The sequence below is a fragment of the Sarcophilus harrisii genome, chromosome 6, assembly GCF_902635505.1.
Source record: "Sarcophilus harrisii chromosome 6, mSarHar1.11, whole genome shotgun sequence".
NCBI lineage: Eukaryota > Metazoa > Chordata > Mammalia > Dasyuromorphia > Dasyuridae > Sarcophilus > Sarcophilus harrisii.
The window spans coordinates 85,863,810-85,885,597 of NC_045431.1; the positions used below are offsets into that span (position 1 = coordinate 85,863,810).

The window sequence follows — 21,788 nt, forward strand, 5'->3', positions numbered from 1 at the left end:
ATTGACAGTTGCAAAACTTTTTGTTCCAGTTTTTCCCCTCCTTCCTCCCACCCTCTCCCCCCAGATGGCAAGTTGACCAATACATGTTAAATATGTTAAAGTATAAGTTAAATACAGTATATGTATACATGTCCATATAGTTATTTTGCTGTACAAAAAGAATCAGACTTTGAAATGGTGTACAATTAACCTGTGAAGGAAATAAAAAATGCAGGCAGACAAAAATAGAGGGATTGGGAATTCAAAATATGGTTCATATTCATTTCCCAGAGTTCTTTTGCTGGGTGTAGCTGGTTCAATTAATTACTGCTCTATTGGAACTGATTTGATTCATCTCATTGTTGAAGATGGCCACGTCCATCAGAAATGAGCATCATATATAGTATTGTTGTTGAAGTATATAATGATCTCCTGGTTCTGCTCATTTCACTCAGCATCAGTTCATGTAAGTCTCTGCAGGCCTTTCTGAAATCATCCTGGTGGTCATTTCTTACAGAACAGTAATAGGGAATATATAATTTTATGTCCTTTTTTTGGGGGACCAGGATGTGAAACTTGTAAGCAGGTATTTGAGTTTGCATAACAGACATCATATATGGCAGACTTGTTTGTTTGATAATATAATGATAATAGTTCCTAATTTAGGGCATTTTACAATTTAAATGATGCTTTCTTACATTGTTCTTCTGATTCCCAAAATGGTATGTAGTTTTAGAAATCCCAAGTGTCATAGAGTGTGGAATGTTAATGTGTACAACCATTTGAGATTTCTAAGGCAATGTTACATGAGTACTGAATATGATCTATAAAATCTATATTATATTGTAACACAGTTTCTAGTTTACTATGATCAGCATTTGTGACATTTAAGAAAAGGATCAGTTCTTGATTGATTGTATTTCAGGGGTCATTTATTTGAGAATGGTAACATGCCTGGAGAAGGCTAGATTACTTAACAAAGCACAAACCTCTTTAAAAATAACAAAATAAAAATGGTAAAATGCTGATCCAGCAAATGAATTAATTAATTTGTTTTGTTTTTGTTACCTTTGAGCTGCTGAAGGCATGTAAAAATTCAATAAATTCTCCATTCTGAAAAAAATCTAGGGTGGTACAAGGCCTGAATGAAGTATTACTTCTGCCCTTTCTCTTCCTCCCTTCCCCCCAAATCACTTTCTCCTGAGATACCTGACACAGAGCAAACTGTACTCTAGAGACTCAAGTTGAATTGCTGGATCAAGTTGGGGATTTGGTTGCCATAACTACTACTTTCCAGATGTTTTGTCTGTATAAATACAGGCTTCACAATATCTCTGCCGTTCATAGTTTTTTCTCCCCCTTAAATTAATAGTATGTTAAGTATTCTTAAAGAGAAGAGACTGATAGAAGTATTTTATAATTTATTTCATATGAGAGATCACCCTGGGTCTTGAATCAAATAACAGGTGAATTTATAATTTATATGATATTTTCTTTGAGTGTTTGGACACAGCAAATACTTCCAAGGTAAACTGATTAAAATATACCTATGAAATCTGTAGTTATCTCTTATTTTCTGTATGTAAGCATTTTGTAATTTAACATCTCTACATTACTTAACCATACATACCTAAAAGCAAAGGTTTGTTGTTTATGCCAAACTTTCTTATTTAAACTTAAGTATGAATCCTCTATAGTTAGGTCTTATAATATATAATATTTAATTCTAGCATTGTTCCTGAAATTATGTATGTGTGTAGAAGAGTTCAGTGGTAGAAAAGGGAAAAAAAACCCTAAAGAATATGTTATAAGAAGGAAAGCTTTGTAAAAACTTTAAGCAGTGAAACATAGTTTATTTAAATAATAATTTTCCAGTTTATCACATTTTTGAAACACTTCAATAAATATAATAATTTATTTTGAGTTACTTTTGTGTTTATTACTATTGTTTGAATGATTTATATGTAATGTTGATTTGACATAATTTGATTTCTTAGAAGTTTTCAAATATATTCCTTTAGCAGAATACTTGCATATTATTTATTTTTCCGGAGAACTTAAAATAAGATATTAATTTGGATATTAAAATAGATATAATTTAGATATTTAAACCACCTAACTAGCATTGATGTAGTATAGGTTTAACAGATTGTTTTTGTGATTTGTTGGTATGTTTTCTCAAATGCCTATCTCTAGAAACAAATTTATTAATATATGGCTTGCATGTTCTTGCATAAAAACGTGTGCAAACAGATATCGTATGTGTGTCTGTGTGAATAATTAAGTTATATTTATGTTGTAGTAATATTTATTGCATTTACCCAATATAGAAAATAGAACATACCTCACATGCCACAGTTTTATGTTGAGACAAGGTTATTATTTTTCTCATTTGTTTCTTCCTTCTTTGAGTCCTTTTTTCATTTCAAGAGAGTTTCTACCTGATTCTGTATTCAACAACTCAATTTAATAAGTATTCTTAAAGATATGTTTAAGTGCCAGGCTCAGTTCTGAACTTTGGGAATATAGAGACAAAATCAAAACAATTCTAGCCTTCAAGGACTTTACATGTTATTACATATGATTAGAAAGGTCTTTACTTTCTTGATTGTGTTTTTCCCTTGCATTATTCCTTGTTTCACATAAAAGAAAAATTATTTGAAGGCTAAAAATTATTTGAGGGCTACTCTTCTTCAGCCACAATTTTGGATATTATTATTATTATTATTATTAAGTTGAAAGGGCAGTGGACCCCAGTGACTGCCCAGATTTCTACTTTGCTATTTTATATTTAAGATTTTATTTTACTTACGTATTTTACATATGTTATTATTTACATATTACATACATTATTTATGTATATTAATATATGTAAAACTACTTTGTGCTTTGATCTTAGCTTTTCATTCCGCACCTTCAAAAGTTATTATAATTGCCCATATTGAATATGTTTCTGTAAACACAATCTTCAGAGATAAAACTATTAATTTTCCTTGAACTATTAATTATTCTATATGTATAATTCTGTATTATATTATGTTTTATGCTTTAAATTTTAAAAAGCAACAACAGCTCATGTTTACCTGACATATTAAGGTCATTTAGTCTCATTTAATGGTCGATCTGGAGTGTTGAGCTTATAGTCACGAGTGTCAGTTTGAACTTCAGCTCTGGTGTTTGCTATCTGTATGAATTTAGGCAAATCACTTAACTTTCTTAGCCCCAGTTTTCCTCATTTGTATAAGGAGGGTGATGGGATTAAACAACCTGTTGATGATTGTATTCTCCTTCTAGTCCTCTAGTTCTAGCTCTCAAATTCTTTGATCCCTTTCAATACAATATGCAGTTGCTGTTAATGCTCAGTGATAGGATGAATTGAAAATTATTTTAATTCTAACTGCAATCAAATTGCTATTGGCCATGAGCCAGCCAATTGTTTTCCTTATTTCTTGGTTTTACAAGATATGTCACTAAGTACTATCTGTTGCATGCCAGATTATTCACTTGTGGATTAATTATTATAAATTAACTGTGAATTATCCATAAATTAACATGTCAGTATCTTCTCACTCTTTAAAATTTTTGGCTGGTTTATTTTAGTCATCAGTGTGACATAAAGGATCCTGGAAAGTTCCTAGAAATTATCTAGTTTAATCCCATATATCCCTTCCTCCCACTTTGCCCTCATCTTTTAAAAAAGTAATTGAGGAAATTGGGGAAACATTCCAATAATCTTAAGGAGAATACTTTAATTTTCTGAAGTCAAATAGGTATTAAGTGGCAAAATCAGGTCTTCTGACTTCTAGTTTTTGCCACTTTGCCACTGCCTTTGAACTTACTGATCTACTCTGTATTTATCCAGAGCTCAGCTCAAGAACAAAAATAAGAATCCTCTAAAGCTTTAAATGCTTCCAACCTCCTCAAATCATAAGAGTTTAGAAGAGGGAAATTAGGGACTACATGTATTTGTCTTTGGAGGTGAATAGTACTATATTATATTTTTCAAACTTTTATAAATTTGATTTTGGCATAGCAGATAGAGCAGTAGTATGCTGAGACTTGAGTATAAGTTTAACTCTTGATACATGCTAACTAAACTTTTGGTCCCCTAGTCAACATTCTCCTTATGAAAGGAATTTCTTTACTCAAAAGTCCCCTATATCCAGTGAATCACAGATCTCATTCTATCCTTGTCCTCAGGTAGTATCCCACCCAAACATGACTCCAGTTTTCAATGTTTGTTTTTCATATTGAAAAAAATGGAGTTAGTGCCTTTTTCCTCTTCATTCCTTGTTACCTAGTCCTTTGTTTGCAGTCTGGGAGCCCTACTTCTCTGTTAATATCTGGTATGGTCCTGGCTAAAGTTTACCACTATTGCTTTGCTATTTATTAGAATACGCTGCATATTTATAAGTAGCATGGATTTTGTCATTAAGACTTAAGGGAAATCATTATTTTATAGCATTTACTTTCTATAAATTATATCTGTATATAAAAAAGTAAAATTCTGGAAGCAAATAGAATTCTGGAAGGATAGGTTGAAAGAGAGAGCATGTAGACCAATGTCCTCTTGAGGGCTTTTGCAGTAATCTAGGCAGGTTTATAATGAATGCTCTAACAGGAGAATTGTTATGCAAAACATTAGAGACTTTTCTTGATTTCTCCACTAGTGGATGCTCCAGCATCCCTAAATTTATTGTATATTTACTTTATGCAGGTTTAGCATTTATTGATCTGTGTGTATTTTATTTCTTCTTAGTGGAATGTAAGCTACTCTCAAAAATTGTCATTTTGTGTGTGTGTGTGTGTGTGTGTGTGTGTGTGTGTGTGTGTGCGCGCACGCGCTCAGTACCTGATGTTTCTGATTCCAGTATACAGTATATAGTACTTGATACAGTATTTATCAAAATGAACTTAATTTAATTGCAGAGGTAGAATTGATGGTTTTTAGTGTGAGAACTGGAAATAATTGATGAGAGATGAGAGAAAAGAGGATTCAAAACTAAAAAAAAAAATTGAGTCCCTGAACGAGTGGTGGTTCCATAGACACAGGAAAGTAAAAGTAAGTTTGAGGTAATTATAGACCTAGGATCAGGATGGAAGTCCAGTGGCGTAGGGTTGAGGTGGAAGTTGATAGTAAGAAAGTTGAGAAAGTGAGTGCAGACAAATTTTTTCAAAAGTTCTAATAGTGAATGGGAACAGAATTTTAAAAACCTGAGTGTGTGTGCATTTGTAGATCACAAGGTGTTATTGGAGAGGGAAGAATCAAGGATGGGAGAGGGAAGAATCAAGGGAGAGGTATACTGTAGCAAAATCTATGGCATGGGTGAGATAGGATCAGTAATATAGATAGAGAAATTATGAGGAGTAAAGGTATATTTCCTATGGTAAGAGAGTGAAAGAAAGAAAAAGGTGATGAGATAGGAAAGTTTGAGGAATGGAGAAAGGAGACTAAGAGAATTCATTATGATGGCCTCAGTTTTCTCCATTAAATATGAAACTAGGCCATTTGTAAGTTGAGGCAGTGGGGACAGGAATAAAAAAATTAATTCTGGAGTGCTTATATAGATTGAGAGACTCAAGTCAGTAACTATAAAGTAGAAGAGATTATTGAGTATCAGTAAGAGCTGAGGTTATGTACCATAATTTTCTAGAATGTGAAAAAGCTTTAGGGAAGCCTTGGCAGTCTAAATGGCTGTCTCTCTAGGGATAAGGATTCTCAAGTCTGGGTGGAACAAGTGCAGGAGCCAGGGAATCCCTAAAGTAATGATTGGTCATGTGATCAAGGCAGTGAAGCCAGAATTGAGGAAGGAATGGACTGTGAGTATTAGGTCAAAGAAGTCATCACTATAAGGTAAAGAATAGAACCACAATTTTGATGATAAATATTTATTGATAACCATTAGTGTTATTGTTTGAAAGCCAATCATTGGGTAAATTTAGGTGAGTTACTTTATCTCTTAAAGAGATATTTATTAACCACTCTAAGAGATTTATTAATCACTCTCTCCATATGGAAGCACTGTGCTTGGGATAAAAAATATAAAAGCAAAGATAGTTTCTGTTCTCAAGGAGTTTATATTTGAGAGAGATATAGGATATGTCGGAAGGTGTTAGTCACTTTGGTTTGGAGAGTTACAAGGATGTAAGTAGAACCAAAAGAGAGTAGACTGACATACACTCTCCCCGCGGGCGCCCCCCTCCCCCAATTTTATTAACTTCATTAAAATTTTTAGTTACATGTAAAAAAATTTTTAGCAACCATTTGAAAATTTTTTGTTTCAATTTTTTTTTCCATTTTTCCTTTTTGAGAAGACAATTTATCTATGTGAAGTCATGCAAAACATATTTCCATGTGTTGCAAAATGAATTTTTAAAAAGCCCTTTTTAATAGCAATGGAATAGCTTTGATTATGATTTAAAGACTTAAAAGGTAGGTCAGAATGCCTTTTGCATATATATTCATAGCAGCAAGGTGGTAGTAATGTTATAAAATGTTACCAACTAATTAAATAAGTTGGAATAAAACTCACTTGCTACTTGTGTAAACTTGGGGAAATCATCTCATTTTTTCAAGTCTTAGGTTATTCATCTATTAATGAAAGGAATGGAATTGATGACTTCTAAAGTCCCTTCTCAATCTATGATCTTATGATCCTAAAAGGATACTTTTGAACAGACTTGCAAATATTTTATATTTGCTTTTTTTGGGTCATATTTTATATCACTTCTTTGAGAGTAACCTAGAGACAATCATGCCTGATTTGCCAAAATTAATATCAGATACAAAAAGAACCAATAACTTTATTCATGGTCACTTTGATGATCATATACTGAAGTTCAAGAATTATCGCAGGCCTCTATTCATAGAATCATGCAAATTGGATGGTGGGATTGGAAACTTTATAAATAACTATCTGAACTTTTAAAAAGTGACCATGAATAAAGGGATTCCTGAAACTTTGATTTCCTTTCCTAATCTCAATGAGGACATAAATTGACTGTTTACTCTTTATTTGGCTATATGATTCTTGTATCTATTAAATATCTTTGTATTCGGCCTCTCCTATCCATTTGGGCAGAATCCTTTTGCCATTATAAAAAGCAGTTGTTTGTCCTTTTTTTGATGTATGACTCAGTGCTGTCTTCATTATTAGATCATATATGAGAAAAAAAGTACTCAGCTTCTATAGGCCCATCCCTTCACTGAATAAAAGCAGTATTTCTATTTAGTGATGGGTATTGCTGAATATCAAGTGGAAAACTGTGTTAGAGAACATAATTTTGATGTAAACTTCCTAACTTCTGGCCACTCGATTCAATTGATTGGAAATTTTTATTCATCTAATTCTTAATACCTGCAAGGCACAGTGATAATTCTAAGGATATACAAATGAAAAGCCTCAAGACCCTTATAGTTAGGGTTAACTACATGAGCAGCAGAGATCTGTTTGTGGTGCATACTGGACATCCTGTAATTGTTTAATGGATCACATAGACCCAGCCCAAGTGTAGTTAATCCCATTAGCTTCTAGTGTCAGAAGCAAGGGAGAAAAGTTGCTTTTTTTTTTAACTTAGGCTTTCAATTCTCCGTTCTTTTTTAAATTTGCCAAAGTAATTTTCATAAAGAGTCTGACCATGTCATCTTCTACCATTAAAAAACTTCAGTGGCTTCCTAGCACCTTTAAGATCAAATAGAAAGTCTTTATTTTTAGCATTTAAAGTTTTTCATAATACTCTCCCCTTCTTCCCTCTCTTTATCTCCTTACCCCCTGTTCAGTTTTAATTACACTATGCTGCTTTTCATAGTAGATAAAGAGATCTACTTGAACATGACCCTCCATCTCCCACTTTCATGTCTTTGCCATACTGGCTTCTTCCTCTGTCTAGAATGGTCTCCCTTTTTGTTAGTTTCCTTAGTCTTTTTCAATTTTCAGCTTATATCCCACCATCTTCAGAAATCCTTTTCAACTCCTCCCAGTTACCATTATTTTCTCTTTAAGATTATCTACTTATCTACTTTGTTATATTGCATATATAAGTAGTTATTTACATGGTAGTTAGCTAGGTATTGCAATCAATAGACTTGGAATCATGAAGATTCATCTTCCCGAGTTCAAATCTGGCTTGTATGACCCTAGGCAAGTTCCCTAACCCTGTTTGTTCCAGTTCCTCATTTGTAAAGTGAACTGGAGAAGGAAATGACAAAATGGTCCAGTATCTCTGCCATGAAAACCCCCAAATGGGGTCACAGAGAGCAAGGTACAACTAAAATGATGAAACAATTTACATATCTTCCCCAGAAGAATGTGAGTTCCATGAATGCAGGACCTATTTTACCTTTTTTTTTTTTTTTTTTTGGTGAGTTCCGAGAATGCAGGAACTATTTTAACCTTGTTTTTTTTTTTTTTTTTTAATGTGCTCCCCAGTACTTAGCTAAGTTCCTGCTAGTTAATGGTGGTTTTTTTTTTTTTTTTAATTTAAAGGTGAATAAAATGCAAGGCTAGTTTTATTCACCTTCTTCAACCTATTCTAGTTTAAACTTCTGAATGCCTTTCTACAATTATCACTAAAACAAGGTATGTGATTTAGGATTGGTCCGTTGGAAATAATCAAGGGCTTTACCATTTGGTAGGCACAGCACGTGTAAAGTTTAACAATGAATTTGCATCCTCCAGCACATCTCAGTATTTGACCTTGAGACTCATGGGAGGCCAGGCGATGCAGATTTCCATACTTGCCCTTGAACTAGAAGAGAGTGGATAATGAATTAATAGAAATTGATAAAGAGCATCTGTCAGGCAGTAGCTGAGGTCACCAAGCTGGTATGCGGAAATGGTGCCCATGCAACATGTGTAACACATAACTGCAGCTCGGAGAGGTGGGTGGGTCATCCAGGCAGGAAATTATTATAAGAAGGAATGTTGGCGCTCATCTTCTCTGCATGCAGTTTCAGAATCAGGAACTCAGTGAGAGAAAGCACAGGGAAAAATGCTCTAGAGGAAAAAAAGTGTGGAGTAGATGGTAGCCCTTTGCTTTTGCCTGAAAGATAGCAAACTCGGTACAAGCTGGTCTATAAAAATGAAATAGGAATAAATGTATTTCTAGTAGGAATTAGTCGTCACTTTTGTGATGCTGCCTAAAGTGGCTGAGCTGTGACATAAGTTGAGGACAAAATAACATAGCTAGGAGACTTCTTGAAATTTCTGTTGGTCTTTTTATTGGTTGAGAAGTGTTTTGCACAGAATTAAATCTGTCTTTAATAAGGTGTGTTAGGTTAGAAGTATTTGGATGACAGTTATGTTAGGATACTTCCAAATACACATTGAAGGAAAATTTGGAACACTTAAATTTTAAGGTTTCTTTTCAAATTTTGGAATTTGAATTCAAGACCCATTTCTTTTTGAATTTTTAGGGTTTTTTTTTTTTTTGTGCTTTATTCAGTGCTAAATTGGGGCTATACTTTTGTGATTGTTTTTCATGTTTTAGTAGTTGGCTTAAATATTGGTTATACAATTTTTTCAACTATCAGGCATATGAAAATAAGATCACAATTGCCAAAATGTTGTGTTTTTTTGACTCAAGCTTCTTCTTCTTTCTTTTTTTTTTAGGTATAATGACATAATTCATGTACCTCAATGCTCTCATTATAGAGAATGCAATTGATAGCACTAGCATTTACTTGTAAATGATTTTTTCTTTAGTCATTATTGCAAGTTTACACGTGTGGTCCAAGGGAAGAGAGATGTATGTGTGTGTGTGTGTATGTATGTATTGGAATCATGGATTATAATTTCTTTTTAAAAAGCAAGATCCAGAACTTTTGACAATGATTATCTTTGAGGGTGAGGTACCAAGATAGTGTAAGTGGATATAACAGCCTGAGGTGTTGCTAGTTTTAGTTATTTAGTAAAATGGATTACCTATCTGTGTCCTGTCAGCTAGTCTGTAGTTTTCCACAGCTCTGTATATAGCAGCTTGTGGAGGAACTGACATTCCAGCCCCAAGAAGTTGCATTCCAATGGGTAGTTTCACTGACATAAAAAAGGAATGTGGAGGCTCATACAAAGGGTGGACTTTGAGGACACTGACAGAACAGTCCTCTGTGTTCTGCTCCTGCCTGTCTGCCGGGGAAAGTTGAATACTCAATGGTAGCATACATCTCAAATATTCCCGGGGTAGGGGGAGAAAATTTTTAGGGACCATTAGGACAAACTGATTCGATCATGACTGTAGTGAAGAACTCGAAGTTCTGAAGTACGTGATTTTTAGGGATGGACTTATCTATTGAAACAACTTTAAATGTCTTTTGACATCATGTTAGGTCATTATGGAATATAATCTCCACATTTTCTGCCTTTTTAAAAAAATGTGAGTTCTGATCCTGAGGGAGGAGACAGATGATGTTGCATATGGAAAATATGCCCCTCTTTTCTATGGTATGTAAAAAAGTTAACAATTGATTTTGTATACTTTTACTAACTATTAACTTATATATGTATTTTACTGACTACTTGTTATATTAATGGCTGAAGGGGACAGCCCACCAAAGTCTCTTCCATTTCTTGAGAAGCTGAGGGTCTGAATTTTTCAAGTGTTTTGTAGCTGTAGAAATATTAAACTTCATAAATTTTTCATAATCTGTAATTCTCCATTGTATTTGATGTTAAGACAAAGAATAATTTGCTTCTGAATTCCACATGCTAGTTAAGTATAAAAGAAGATGTTAAAGGAATATATCCTCCCTGCCACCCTGCTCTGTTTTGGAACACTTTTTAAGGTAGGAAAGAGTGATAAGATTTTAAGGATCTCATAGTGAAAGAATTAAATGCAGCTGTGGCAAGAAAATGTTTAGAGATAATCTGACAGGAAGAATTCTTAATTTTAATAATTTGCAAAAAAGTTTGACCTTTTGAAAACATGATAGTCTTGGTGGGGGGGAAGATGGGTAGTAAAGGGTAGTAAGAGTAATGTCAGTGATGCAAGTTAAACTTAAAAGTGAGATTATTACTAACCTTCCCAGTTAAATGTATGGAATGGGGGAAGTCACATTGACATCCAATGGGTGGAAGAATAGTGTTAGCAGCACCCTGAAGCATTGATAACAGAAAAGAGAAACAAAGAAGTACTTATTGCTCACAAACCCGGATTGCAAATTTTTGTGAGCATACTTTATGATATAAAAAATCTAGTAAAATAATCTAGTTTCAGGGCAGTATTCAATGTAGTCAGATTTAATAGATTTTGATTTTTAATAGATTTAATAGAAATACCTTTCTTAAAAATGATGGGGCTTAAAAAAAAAAAAGGTTACTTCAAGTGAAAGTTAGTGTTTAGCTGCATAAGTATATAAACAGCTTTTAAAGGTACTGCCACAGTTTGTAGTGGTATTCAAAGTGAATTCTTTCAGAAGTGTCAAGGTTTGGGAATATTAATTGAGAGAGAAACTCCCATATGCAGCTGAACCAGATTAAAATGTGACTGAGAAATGTTTAATAAAAATAAATACAAGTATAATGCAACATAGATAATGTTTATTTGTGGTTTTTCTAAGCCAGTAAGATCCTGCAGAGATCCATTTCTAGCTGTACAATATTCATGAACAGGTGGTACAGATAAATCTCTTGATCATCCTTCTTCCTAACTAGTTTTTTTTTTTTTAAACTAACTTCCTAATAAAATGCTAACTCTTCTTATTATAACACTTTTCCCTCCCCATTTCATGTTTACTACTGTCCAGATGTAGAAACCTTAACTGTGAAATCAAAGAGTTTAGGACTTATGAATTATTCAGCTGAATGTTTTTGTTGTGATTGTTGTGCTCTTTCCACTTACATTGTGATTGTCATCTTATGTATTATTTTGCTTTTTTTTTTTTTTACTTCATTCTGCATCAGTTTTTATAATTCTTTCTCTGTTTCTCTATTTCATACTCATTGTTATATAGTAATCTTCCATTACATTCATCTGCCACAATTTGCTTAACCTTTCCCACAATTGATTCAATCACTTCCTTTTATAAATAGGAAATTGGGGTCTCCAAAAAGTGAAATAATTTCATAACATAAGGAACATAAGTAGATTTGAATTCATATCTCTATTTGGACTTCTCTAAATCTAGCATTCTTTCCACTGTCCCATGCTACCTTTTATAGACAGTGGCTATGATAAACATGATGATTGAGCTTGGAAATGATCTCAGTTTCTACATCAGTAATATAAGGGATTTAGGGTGGTTGACTTCTGTGGTATCTTCCGGCTGCAAATCTATGATCCAGTGAATGTTAGCGAAAGAACTGAGCACAAATTACTTTGTGTGACTAATGGATAACTAAATAGCTACAGTGGCCCTAAAGTCAGAATGAGCTAAGTTCAGATCAGTCTCAAACACTTATGAGCTGTGTGACTGAACAAATCACTTAAACTCTTATCTTCTTAGGTTCCTCATTTGCAAAATAGGGATAGAAATAGCACCTACTTCCCAAGATTGTTTTAAAGATAAAATTAGTTAATATTTGTAATGCTATGTAAAAGCTTTAAAGTTATATATTCTGTCTATTAGTATTATCATTATATATGATATTAATGCCAAACTTTTACAAAAAAGTAGGTATAATGGAACTTTTACAATAGTATTTTTACTTTATTGTGTGCACTACTTTCTACTTTGATGAGTCATTGGAACAGGAAGGTTAGAGCAAGCCTGATAACTGTAAGTATAGGTTGTTCATAGATTCAGTTACATAGAAGCCCATTATAAGTAGCTTGACTGAAGAGTGATGTATCTTTAGTTCCCAGAAACTCATAAAAATTATTTAATGAATTAATCTTTTATATATTTTTAATATCTTTTAATATTTTGAGATATTGGGAAAATCTACTCTTTTCTAATATTAATTAACAAGCATTTTTTAATATACCTGCGTGTTAGGTATTGTGTTATGTAATAGGGATAGGAAGACAAAAATAAATGTCCTTTCGATCAAGGAGATTTCATTTTTATTGGAGTACATCTTTCTTTTAGACTGAAATTGACCCCTCCCCTCTACTCCAAAAGGGTTTAATGAAAAGATACTGGATTTGCCATTAGATTATCTGGCTCTTTTACTTGTTAGGCATGAGATTTTGAAAAAGGCAGCTCATTTTATGAACCTCAATTTCTTCATCTATAAAATGGAGATTGTCATTTTTGAATTACCAGACTCATAGTAAATAGAGGAAATCTGGCAGAGTGGAAAGAGTGGTAGAGTCTGAAGAGATCTGGGCTTGATTATTTGTTTTTAATATTTGCTGAGAAAGTCATTTAGCTTCTCTGGGACTCCATTTCCTCATCTGTAAAATGAGGATAATAATACCTTTAATGCCAACCTCACCCAGAAAACTCCAATAAGGAGTTGTGAAGAGTCAGACACGACTGAAAACAAAAACAACCAGGCACTAAAGAAGGTTTAGTTCTTTGCAAAAAATTCTAAGGTGTGTTTATGAGGATCAAGTAACATATATATAAAGCAGATAACAAATCCTAAAGTACTATATAAGTCAGTTTTTATAAGTTTTTCAAGTTTTATTCATATGTTGTCTTCACATTAAAAACATTTCCAAATTATTCCTTCTTTGTGAGAGATCTCATAACAAAATAAGTTAAACTGAACAAAAATTATCCAAAAAAGAAAAAAAATTGTATTCCTTGAAATAAATATGCAGTCAAGCAAAAAGAAATTCATTTGTGTGTGTGTGTGTGTGTGAGTTTGTGTGTGGGGAGAGAGAGAGAGGGAATCACATTAAACCATCACTTTTCTATAATTATTAAGATCAATTAAAATAATGCATAGAAAGCATGGTGGAATAGAAAAAAATTGTTTTGAAGTCAGAATACCTCAGTTTGACTCTTGGTTCCTCCACTGATGTGACTTTTTGATGATTTGGAGGCTATGTTCCTTCTGTTGTTAATCACTTTAATTTTCTGAAGATCTGTAACAGACATTTTTTTTTTTTTGGCTGAGGCAAATGGGGTTAAGTGACTTGTCCAGGATCACACAACTAGGAAACGTTAAGTTCCGAGGTCCTGATTTCAGGGCTAGTGCTCTATCCATTGCACCTCCTAGCTGCCCCCATTTCCATTACTTTTTGACTTCTTTGGTTGTGTTTCTCTGGAGGCTTGATTTTAAAGTTGTCTCAGCTTCCCGCTCTGTTGGGCAGTTCATATTTCATTAGCTTCAGTCTGACTTCCTGAGGAATGGCTGATGCTGGACTGGTTACTTCAGTCAGGTTTGGTGGATCCACACACATACCAGCATCCTGCTTTACTTTCTTCAGTTCAGGTATCTACCTGAGTAATGTTGCAACAAGGACAACTGTTGTCATAGCCAGAGTAAGAGGCTCCATTTTCATTTTTTGAGACACTGGGAGGAGTTCGGGGTTGGAATTGAGTTCTGACGTAAATCAGTTGCAGATCTATGAGAATGGAGTGGTGGATAAGTAAGTACTTTAGGACTTAGTAATTAAGTTTCTGCTCATTTTGGTTTGTCATTATGCTTTCTTGGTTTTCTGGACCAGTATTGTCAAAATCAAATAGAAATGCAGGAATTTAGAAAATCACAAATTAATATTCCCTATGTTTACCTATGTTTTGTCATATTTACTTATTTTGTTAAACATTTCCTAATTATATTTTAATTTAGTTGGATTCCTGCATGCAGAAGATTGGCAAACTTACAGTAGTTTGACACCTTTGTCTCAGACATCATAGATAGCTGAATTTGTTCTGTCTGTGTTGTTTTGTTTTGTTTATTGTCTGCTTGTTTTGTTGGTTATTCATCTGAAGGACAGGGAGACAGCATGATGCAATGAAAAAGGCAGTAAATGAAGCATTGAACTTAGAGCCAAGGGAAATTAATTCAAATTCCTACTACTTACTATCTGTGTGATCTTAAGACAAATTACTTAAGTTTATGGGCCTCAGTTTTCTCATCTGTAAATTTTGGAAGTTGGAATAGATGACTTCTAAAATTGCTTTTAAGTCTAGAAATGAAGTCTTACAATAGAAATGGATTAATCCAACAAATCTGAAAAATTAACATCTTCTTAGTAAATGTGATGGCTTAATAAAAGGAAAGAAAGGTTTTAATGTAAGATTCTTAATCTGTGGTCTATTAGTTTTTTTAAAAAAATTTTTTTATAACACTTCAGTATAATAGATTTTCTTTGTAATCTTTTATATTTTATTTTATGCATGTAATTAGTCTGAAATTGGATCCATAATTTAACTTGATTGTTAAAATGGTCCATGACACAAAAAAGTTTAGGAATTCCTGGTTTTTAATTTTCTTTTGTTTTATATAACCTTGACTTTAAATACACTGTATATAAGAGCATATATTTGACTTTCATACTTTGAAGATTTTTTTTCATTCATAAACATGGCTCATAATTTGTTTCAGATTATACATGGAGAAGAACAAGCTTATTAGAATGCCTCCCTCTTTTCTTCTCTTCTTCTCTTTCCCTTCTTCCTTTCTTTCTTCCTTTCCTTGCTCCCACTTTTCTTTCTCCCTCTTTTTCTCTCCCTTTCCATCTACATGGAGGTGCAGTGATCATTCTTATGTCCAGTTTTTCTGCTAATTGTCATGAAAGCTTAGAAAAATTCCATTTTATACGTGGCCTAGAGTCCTTTTTATGGAGAGGGAGGTAATTATTATTTTCTCACTAAATGAATTTTAAAACATTGAAAATTACAGTAGAAGATTCATCAGTAATTTTTTTTCCCTTTTGCTAGATTACACTATTAATTATAAATTTATTTTGGAGGAGAGGAAATTTATTCTTATTTATGACTGATTATTTAGATTTATTGTTATTCTAATTTTATTGTTTTATTATTTAGAATTATTGTTATTGTATTTTTATTGTTATAAATATTGTGTAAATTATGTTATTATAAGTATTCTTTATTACAAAAAATACCACTGAGGTATTAGAGAAGAGAAAAAGAGAATGTCAACTCTAAGACTATAGAGAAAAGAGGAAGCATTAGTACAGGTGTCAGATCATACCTTATTAGTGATGAGAACAAGTTTTGTTTATAATATGTACCACTACTTTCTTCTGCTTTGGTCCTCAATTCATTTCAACAACCATTTATTTATTTATTTACTCATTCATTCATTCATTCATTCATTGCTAAGGCAGTTGGGGTTAAATGACTTGACTAGAGTCACACAGCTAGGAAGTGTTAAGTGTCTAAAATCAGATTTGAACTCAGATCCTCCTGACTTCAGGGCTGGTGCTCTATCCACTGCTCCTCAACAAACATTTATCAAATGATAGCACTTTTACTTAAGAGACTCATATTCTTTGAGCTTCCTACTCTACTGACTTTTGCTTTTTACAACTATTACTAGACATGTAGTCTACTTCATTATTCAAGATTATAGGTGTAAACAGGTGGAGAAAGTATATGGTCTTGCTGTAATAATTGTATGTCATAGTTTTTATTTTATAGAAGTACTGCTCTTATCCTCCTTCTGGTATTAAAGTATGAAACACAACCAACTTAATTAAAGCAAAAGTCATTTAAGTTATTGAGTAATGTAATCCCCTACAGTAACATCTAGTTGTATTCTTTTTCTTTTCTTTTCTTTTTTTTTTTTTTTTGGTAGGGGAGAATTTAGGGGAAATGCAACCAGTTTACAGTTTCATTTCTTGGAAATATTTAGAAGCATTATTCAAATTCAAAATAAACTTTTTAGTTGACATAAGCATTAATCTTTTGAAAGTTTTGAAAGTTTGTTCCTGGATCTTTTATTGTTGTTATTAATCAAATTGTTGCATATTGGCTATAACTTACTTAATCAATGAAATATTTTAAAGAAGCTAGCCATTTTTATTTTGCAAATTGAAAAATATGTATGATACGTATATTTACCACTAGTATTGGAACAAAAGTTATTATAGTGTAATGAATAGAGATTTGACCTTGAAGTGAGGAAGCTCTCTGACATATACTGCTGTAACCCTGAATTTAGGTTAAGAAACAGAAATAGTGCTGTTCTGTATTGATATTGAGTTTTTGTTATCTAGGAATTCCCATATTCCAGTGAAATCACAGGTCCAATCTCTATCCCTATTGTGACAAAGTGTTTTCCAATGGTCTAAAAAAATTATGATTATTAGCATTCAGTCTCATTAATATCTCCCCTTATGGTATATTTATGGGAAGATATTAAAAAAAAAGGTGGGCAGGCTAAGAAAGTATGATAAATTGTGATCTGCATCCAAGGAAGAGTAATGACATTGATGAGATAGACTTCCTTAAAGTATATTTTATTGATACACTAAAACAATTCATGAACCTCACTTTTCCCACAGCAGTTTACTTCTATTTTCATTTTTAATTTTATATTTACTTTTTTTTTGCTTTAAAATAAAATGTTATTAATATCTTTTGTATTTATATCATCTTCATTTCCTTCTTACCATCCCAGAGAGCTTCCATCCCTCATAATAAATAATAATGAAAAAAATAGCATTCAGCAAAACTAAAAATTAAAAAAAGCCTCCTTATTTGCTATCTACAGTCTTATATATCTACATAGAAGATAGAGTGAAGCCTTTTCATTTCCTTTCTCTGGGCACAAATTGATTGTTATATTTTCATAGCATTCAGTTTCAGTTTGTTTTGTTCTTTTACATTGTTAGAGTTTGTATATAACTTTGCTTATTCTGTTTACTTTGCATCAATTCATATATATATATATATATATATATATATATATATATATATATACACACATACATACACACATATTTAATCAGGCTTTCCTGTGTTTACCATATTGTTTTTTAACAGCATAATGTTTTATTATATCTATAGACCATGGTTTAACCTTCTCTAATCATTGGTATTTATTTTGTTTCCAGTTCCTTGCTACAAAATGCTAGAAACATTTTGAACTTTATAGGTCTTCCTTTTTTCATTGACCTCCTTAGGATATAAGTGTAGTAGAAAAGGTTTCTGCAACAAAGGGTATGGAAAATGTTGTCACTTTCATAGCATACTTCCAAAATGTTTTCCAGAATGGGCAAAGCAGTTAATAGCTCATCAATAAATAATACATAAGTATGCACTTTCTACAATCTATTTGTTGCTGATTATTTCCATCTTTTGCCATTTTTGTCAGTTCATTGGATGGGAGATGAGAGTTTTTTCCCCTCAATTTGTATACTCAATTTCAAATACTTATTTGCTATTTTAGGGCAATATTTCATTTATCTGGTATAGAGTCCTGCACATTGTTATCATCAATAAATGATTATTGAATTTAACAGGACACATATGAGAATGACTTATGTGATTGCCTGATATTTTATAATTTGTTAATTTGGAGAGACTTTTAAAATACCATTTAGTTGAATGGCATTAAATCTATTGATGTTTAATCATTTAAATTATGTCTGTTTGTTCATGACTCCATTTAGCATTTTCTTGTCAAAGGTACTTGAATGGTTTGCTATTTCCTTCTCCATATGAGGAAACTGAGGCAAACAGGAATCAAGTGCCTTGCCTAGTAGGGCATAGCTAGTCATTGCTTGAGCCAGGATTTGGACTCTTTCTGGCTCCAGGTCCTGAGCTCTATTTACTATTACCTAGTTGCCCCTATTAAATCTGTAAATTATCTCAAAAACATAATATTTCATGCACATTATAGTTGTTTGCTATATGTGATATTCAAGCAAGTTAAAAATTAGACGAATGATTTATTAAGTACAAAATATATTCTGATCACCATGCTGAATGCATATTAGTTAATCCAAAAGCATTTTATGTTAGCAGGCATCTTTGGAAAGTTGGGACTTAATCTAAAATGTCACACTTGAACTTTTCATATCAAGTCTCTCTGTGTATTGATGAAGAATCAATCTAGTTCAGGGACTACTAGGCATTTATTTGTCTTTACTATTCCTTTTATTTATCCAGGGGAATGTTTAGATATATGCTGGGAATGTCTTGAAACTCTGGATTTGTTTTGATTATGTATTTTTCTTTCATAGTTTTGGCAAGCGTTCTGCAGGAAGCTTTAGGCGTGGCTGTGAATGCATTGTTTTAGAGCCATCTGAAATGATTGTGGTAAGTATATTCTTGTGTGGTTTTTTCCCAAAACACTAAATTCCTCTAATAAACTGTAGTTTTAAAAAATGTTTGTGCCTATTTCAAGTAGGATTTTTTAAAATGACTCAGTAGTGTTTTATACTATGTAACATTGAAAGTGATTGTGAATGGTTATTTCCTTTTAAGATTGTGAGGAATTGGATAGTTGTGCTTATTTGGAGGCTTTTGTTAAAGAGCCAGAAGGCAAGTTGCTAAATGTGCTGTTTCTTAAGACTTGTGTATCAAATCTTGGTGTGCCTTTTAACTGAAATTAGCTACAATCTTTGAATTGCGATATTTAGCTCTCCAAATGCTGATTGAGATGAGAAATGGAAATTTAAATGAGTAACATAATAGACCTCCTGAGAGCAAATATTAGATGTAAGTAACTTTGACTTTTTCTTTTCTTTTTCCTTTTTTAATTTAAAGAGGATCAAGGAACTTTTTAAATAATAGATTGAATTATACAAGCCATAGTACTCCAAAATATTCTAATTTGCTAGATTAAAAGAAAAATGACACAAAAGAGAAAACAATTTACAGGGAATATGACTAGGAATGATTACTATTTTTTCCTTTGTAGAACTTCTGTATGCTTTAAGTATACCATTTGTTTTCTTTATAAAAGTGGTTAATAATATAATGCTTTGATTTTTTTGGTCAGAATCAAATTGTATTTTAAAATAGTGATGATCTTTTAAAAATGATGGTTTTTCACTTGGTTGTGTTGGCTAACTCTGGGCAGATTTCTTCAGGGGGTTTTAGGATTCCATCCCTTGATATTAGAAGAATGAGATCTTGTTCATTACAGGATTAGATTAAAGTTGATGAAAACACCTTACTTGTAAAATTTAGGATTTCATGGTCAATGACAGTGTTGCGAGAGGGTTAAGAGAGAGGTTGTTGGCACTGCCATGGTAATTTCCAGTGGCAGGACTTTCAAAGGAATCTCACCTCTTAGTGGGAATTTTGGAACTTAGCAGCAGTATTTATGGGATTTTTAGAATTCTGTAGCATTCCATCCGTGGCTCTCTTGACTTAGAAGAAGTTTTTCAGGTATAAAAGAAAAATCTTGGAATGTAAATTTGTATTCCAAACTATAGGTACCCAAAAAGGCCAGTTCATCTATTTACATACTGACCATAGAAGCAAAAAGAGTTTCAAACCATTTTGCTTTTTAAGATGATCTATTTTGTTCATTAATCTTTTTAAAGTATTCTGAATGAAGAGTGACTTTGAAAAAAAAATAACAATTACAGAAAAAAAATACTTATTAGATTGTAAAGAAAACTTTAAATTACCTACTAAATTCCATTAGTTAAATCTTTCATTTTGGGATTTTGGGGATTTCACAATTGGCTCAGGGTAGATCATCTTTTTGTAATTTGGTTAAAAGAAAGTAACAGTTCCCCTACCCAATAAGCTGCTGTATGTTCTCTGATGTCTTTCACATCTAAGTCAGTATAAAGACAACTTAAACTATTCTTAGCCTTGGAATTGCAGGAAGTTCATAGCTAACCACATTTTCCAAAGTGGAACTGAAAATGCCCCTTCATAAATTAAATATCAGGAAGAAGCACTTAGTTTCAGAGGAAACCCAGTATACTGAAGGTTTGTCTAGAAAACTTATCTACACATGACTGAGAGCAAAGGAATATGGGTCATCTCTTGAAATTGAGTATTACCCATAGGTTTTATCAATGGAAGAAGGCCCAGATGTGTGTTTTTAGGAAAATACATGTCTTCAATTTGTTTTGTAGGTAGACTATATGGATGAAAATGAAGAGTATTTTCAGCGCCAAGCTTCTCATAGACAGTCCAGAAGAAGATTTCGAAAAATTAACCAGAAAGGTGAAAGACAAACAATCATTGACACTGTGGATCCTTATCCTGTTGGGAAGCCACCTTTACCTAGAGGTTATCATACGGTAAGCTAATAAAATCTCCTTTTTAAGAAATGAATTTGGATTTTAGATTGTTAAGGAATTTCTATTTAGGAAATATAATTTAAATGTGGTAGTGTTAGTGATATTGCAATCTGTCTTTAATTTTTGCTTTGGGGAAAGAAAATCTTAATACAAATGAATCAGTAATATAAAATGCAGGATATTGGTTTGCCCTAATTTTGGTTAAAGGGCTTTCATATTGAAAACAATTTTAAAAAAATGAGCTTTGTCTTTTTTGCTGCTTTCTGAATATAGAATGCAATGGAATTAAAAAAAAAAAACTAGTTATTACTATTATTTGATGCCTTAATGAGTATCACATACAAAATGTGTTTATGAAAGTGATTCATCACTGTATAATGTCTTTTTTTGTTTGAAAAGAATATCCGACTTGTTAAAAAAGAAAATAATGTAGAAAATGTCCCTTTCTTAAATCAGTGGGGACATATTCTGATTGACCCATGTTCAAGATGATATAAAATAATTTCTGAGTCTACCTACCTCTAAAGAAACATAGCCATAGAGAAATTCAGCGGTTTGCCCAAGAACACAATTTAGTCAGTGGCAGAACCTGAATTAGAATCTGGGTCTCTTGATTCTTCTTTTTTGATTATTTTATTATTTCTCTATTCACTCTTCTGTGAATCTATTAATTAAAATGACTTATAAAATATTAACTGATTAGTCTTTGTTTCTCACGCATTTGCCTTTTAATG

General features: G+C 32.5%; 1 protein-coding gene across 8 annotated transcripts in view; it reads left to right on the forward strand.

Annotated features, from left to right (window-relative positions):
* Nucleotides 1-21,788, forward strand: part of RAPGEF2 (Rap guanine nucleotide exchange factor 2) — a 287,869-nt gene that overhangs the window by 137,447 nt on the left and 128,634 nt on the right. For 6 of the 8 annotated variants that reach the window (XM_023505892.2, XM_023505894.2, XM_023505895.2 and 3 more), the window contains exons 5-6: nucleotides 19,030-19,105; nucleotides 20,887-21,054. In XM_023505892.2, coding sequence (XP_023361660.1) covers nucleotides 19,030-19,105; nucleotides 20,887-21,054 — 244 coding nt within the window. Of the gene's footprint in view, nucleotides 1-9,446; nucleotides 10,419-19,029; nucleotides 19,106-19,151; nucleotides 19,508-20,886; nucleotides 21,055-21,788 lie in introns of those variants that run through there. The other 2 variants (XM_031942334.1, XM_031942335.1) reach the window with 2 other exon arrangements.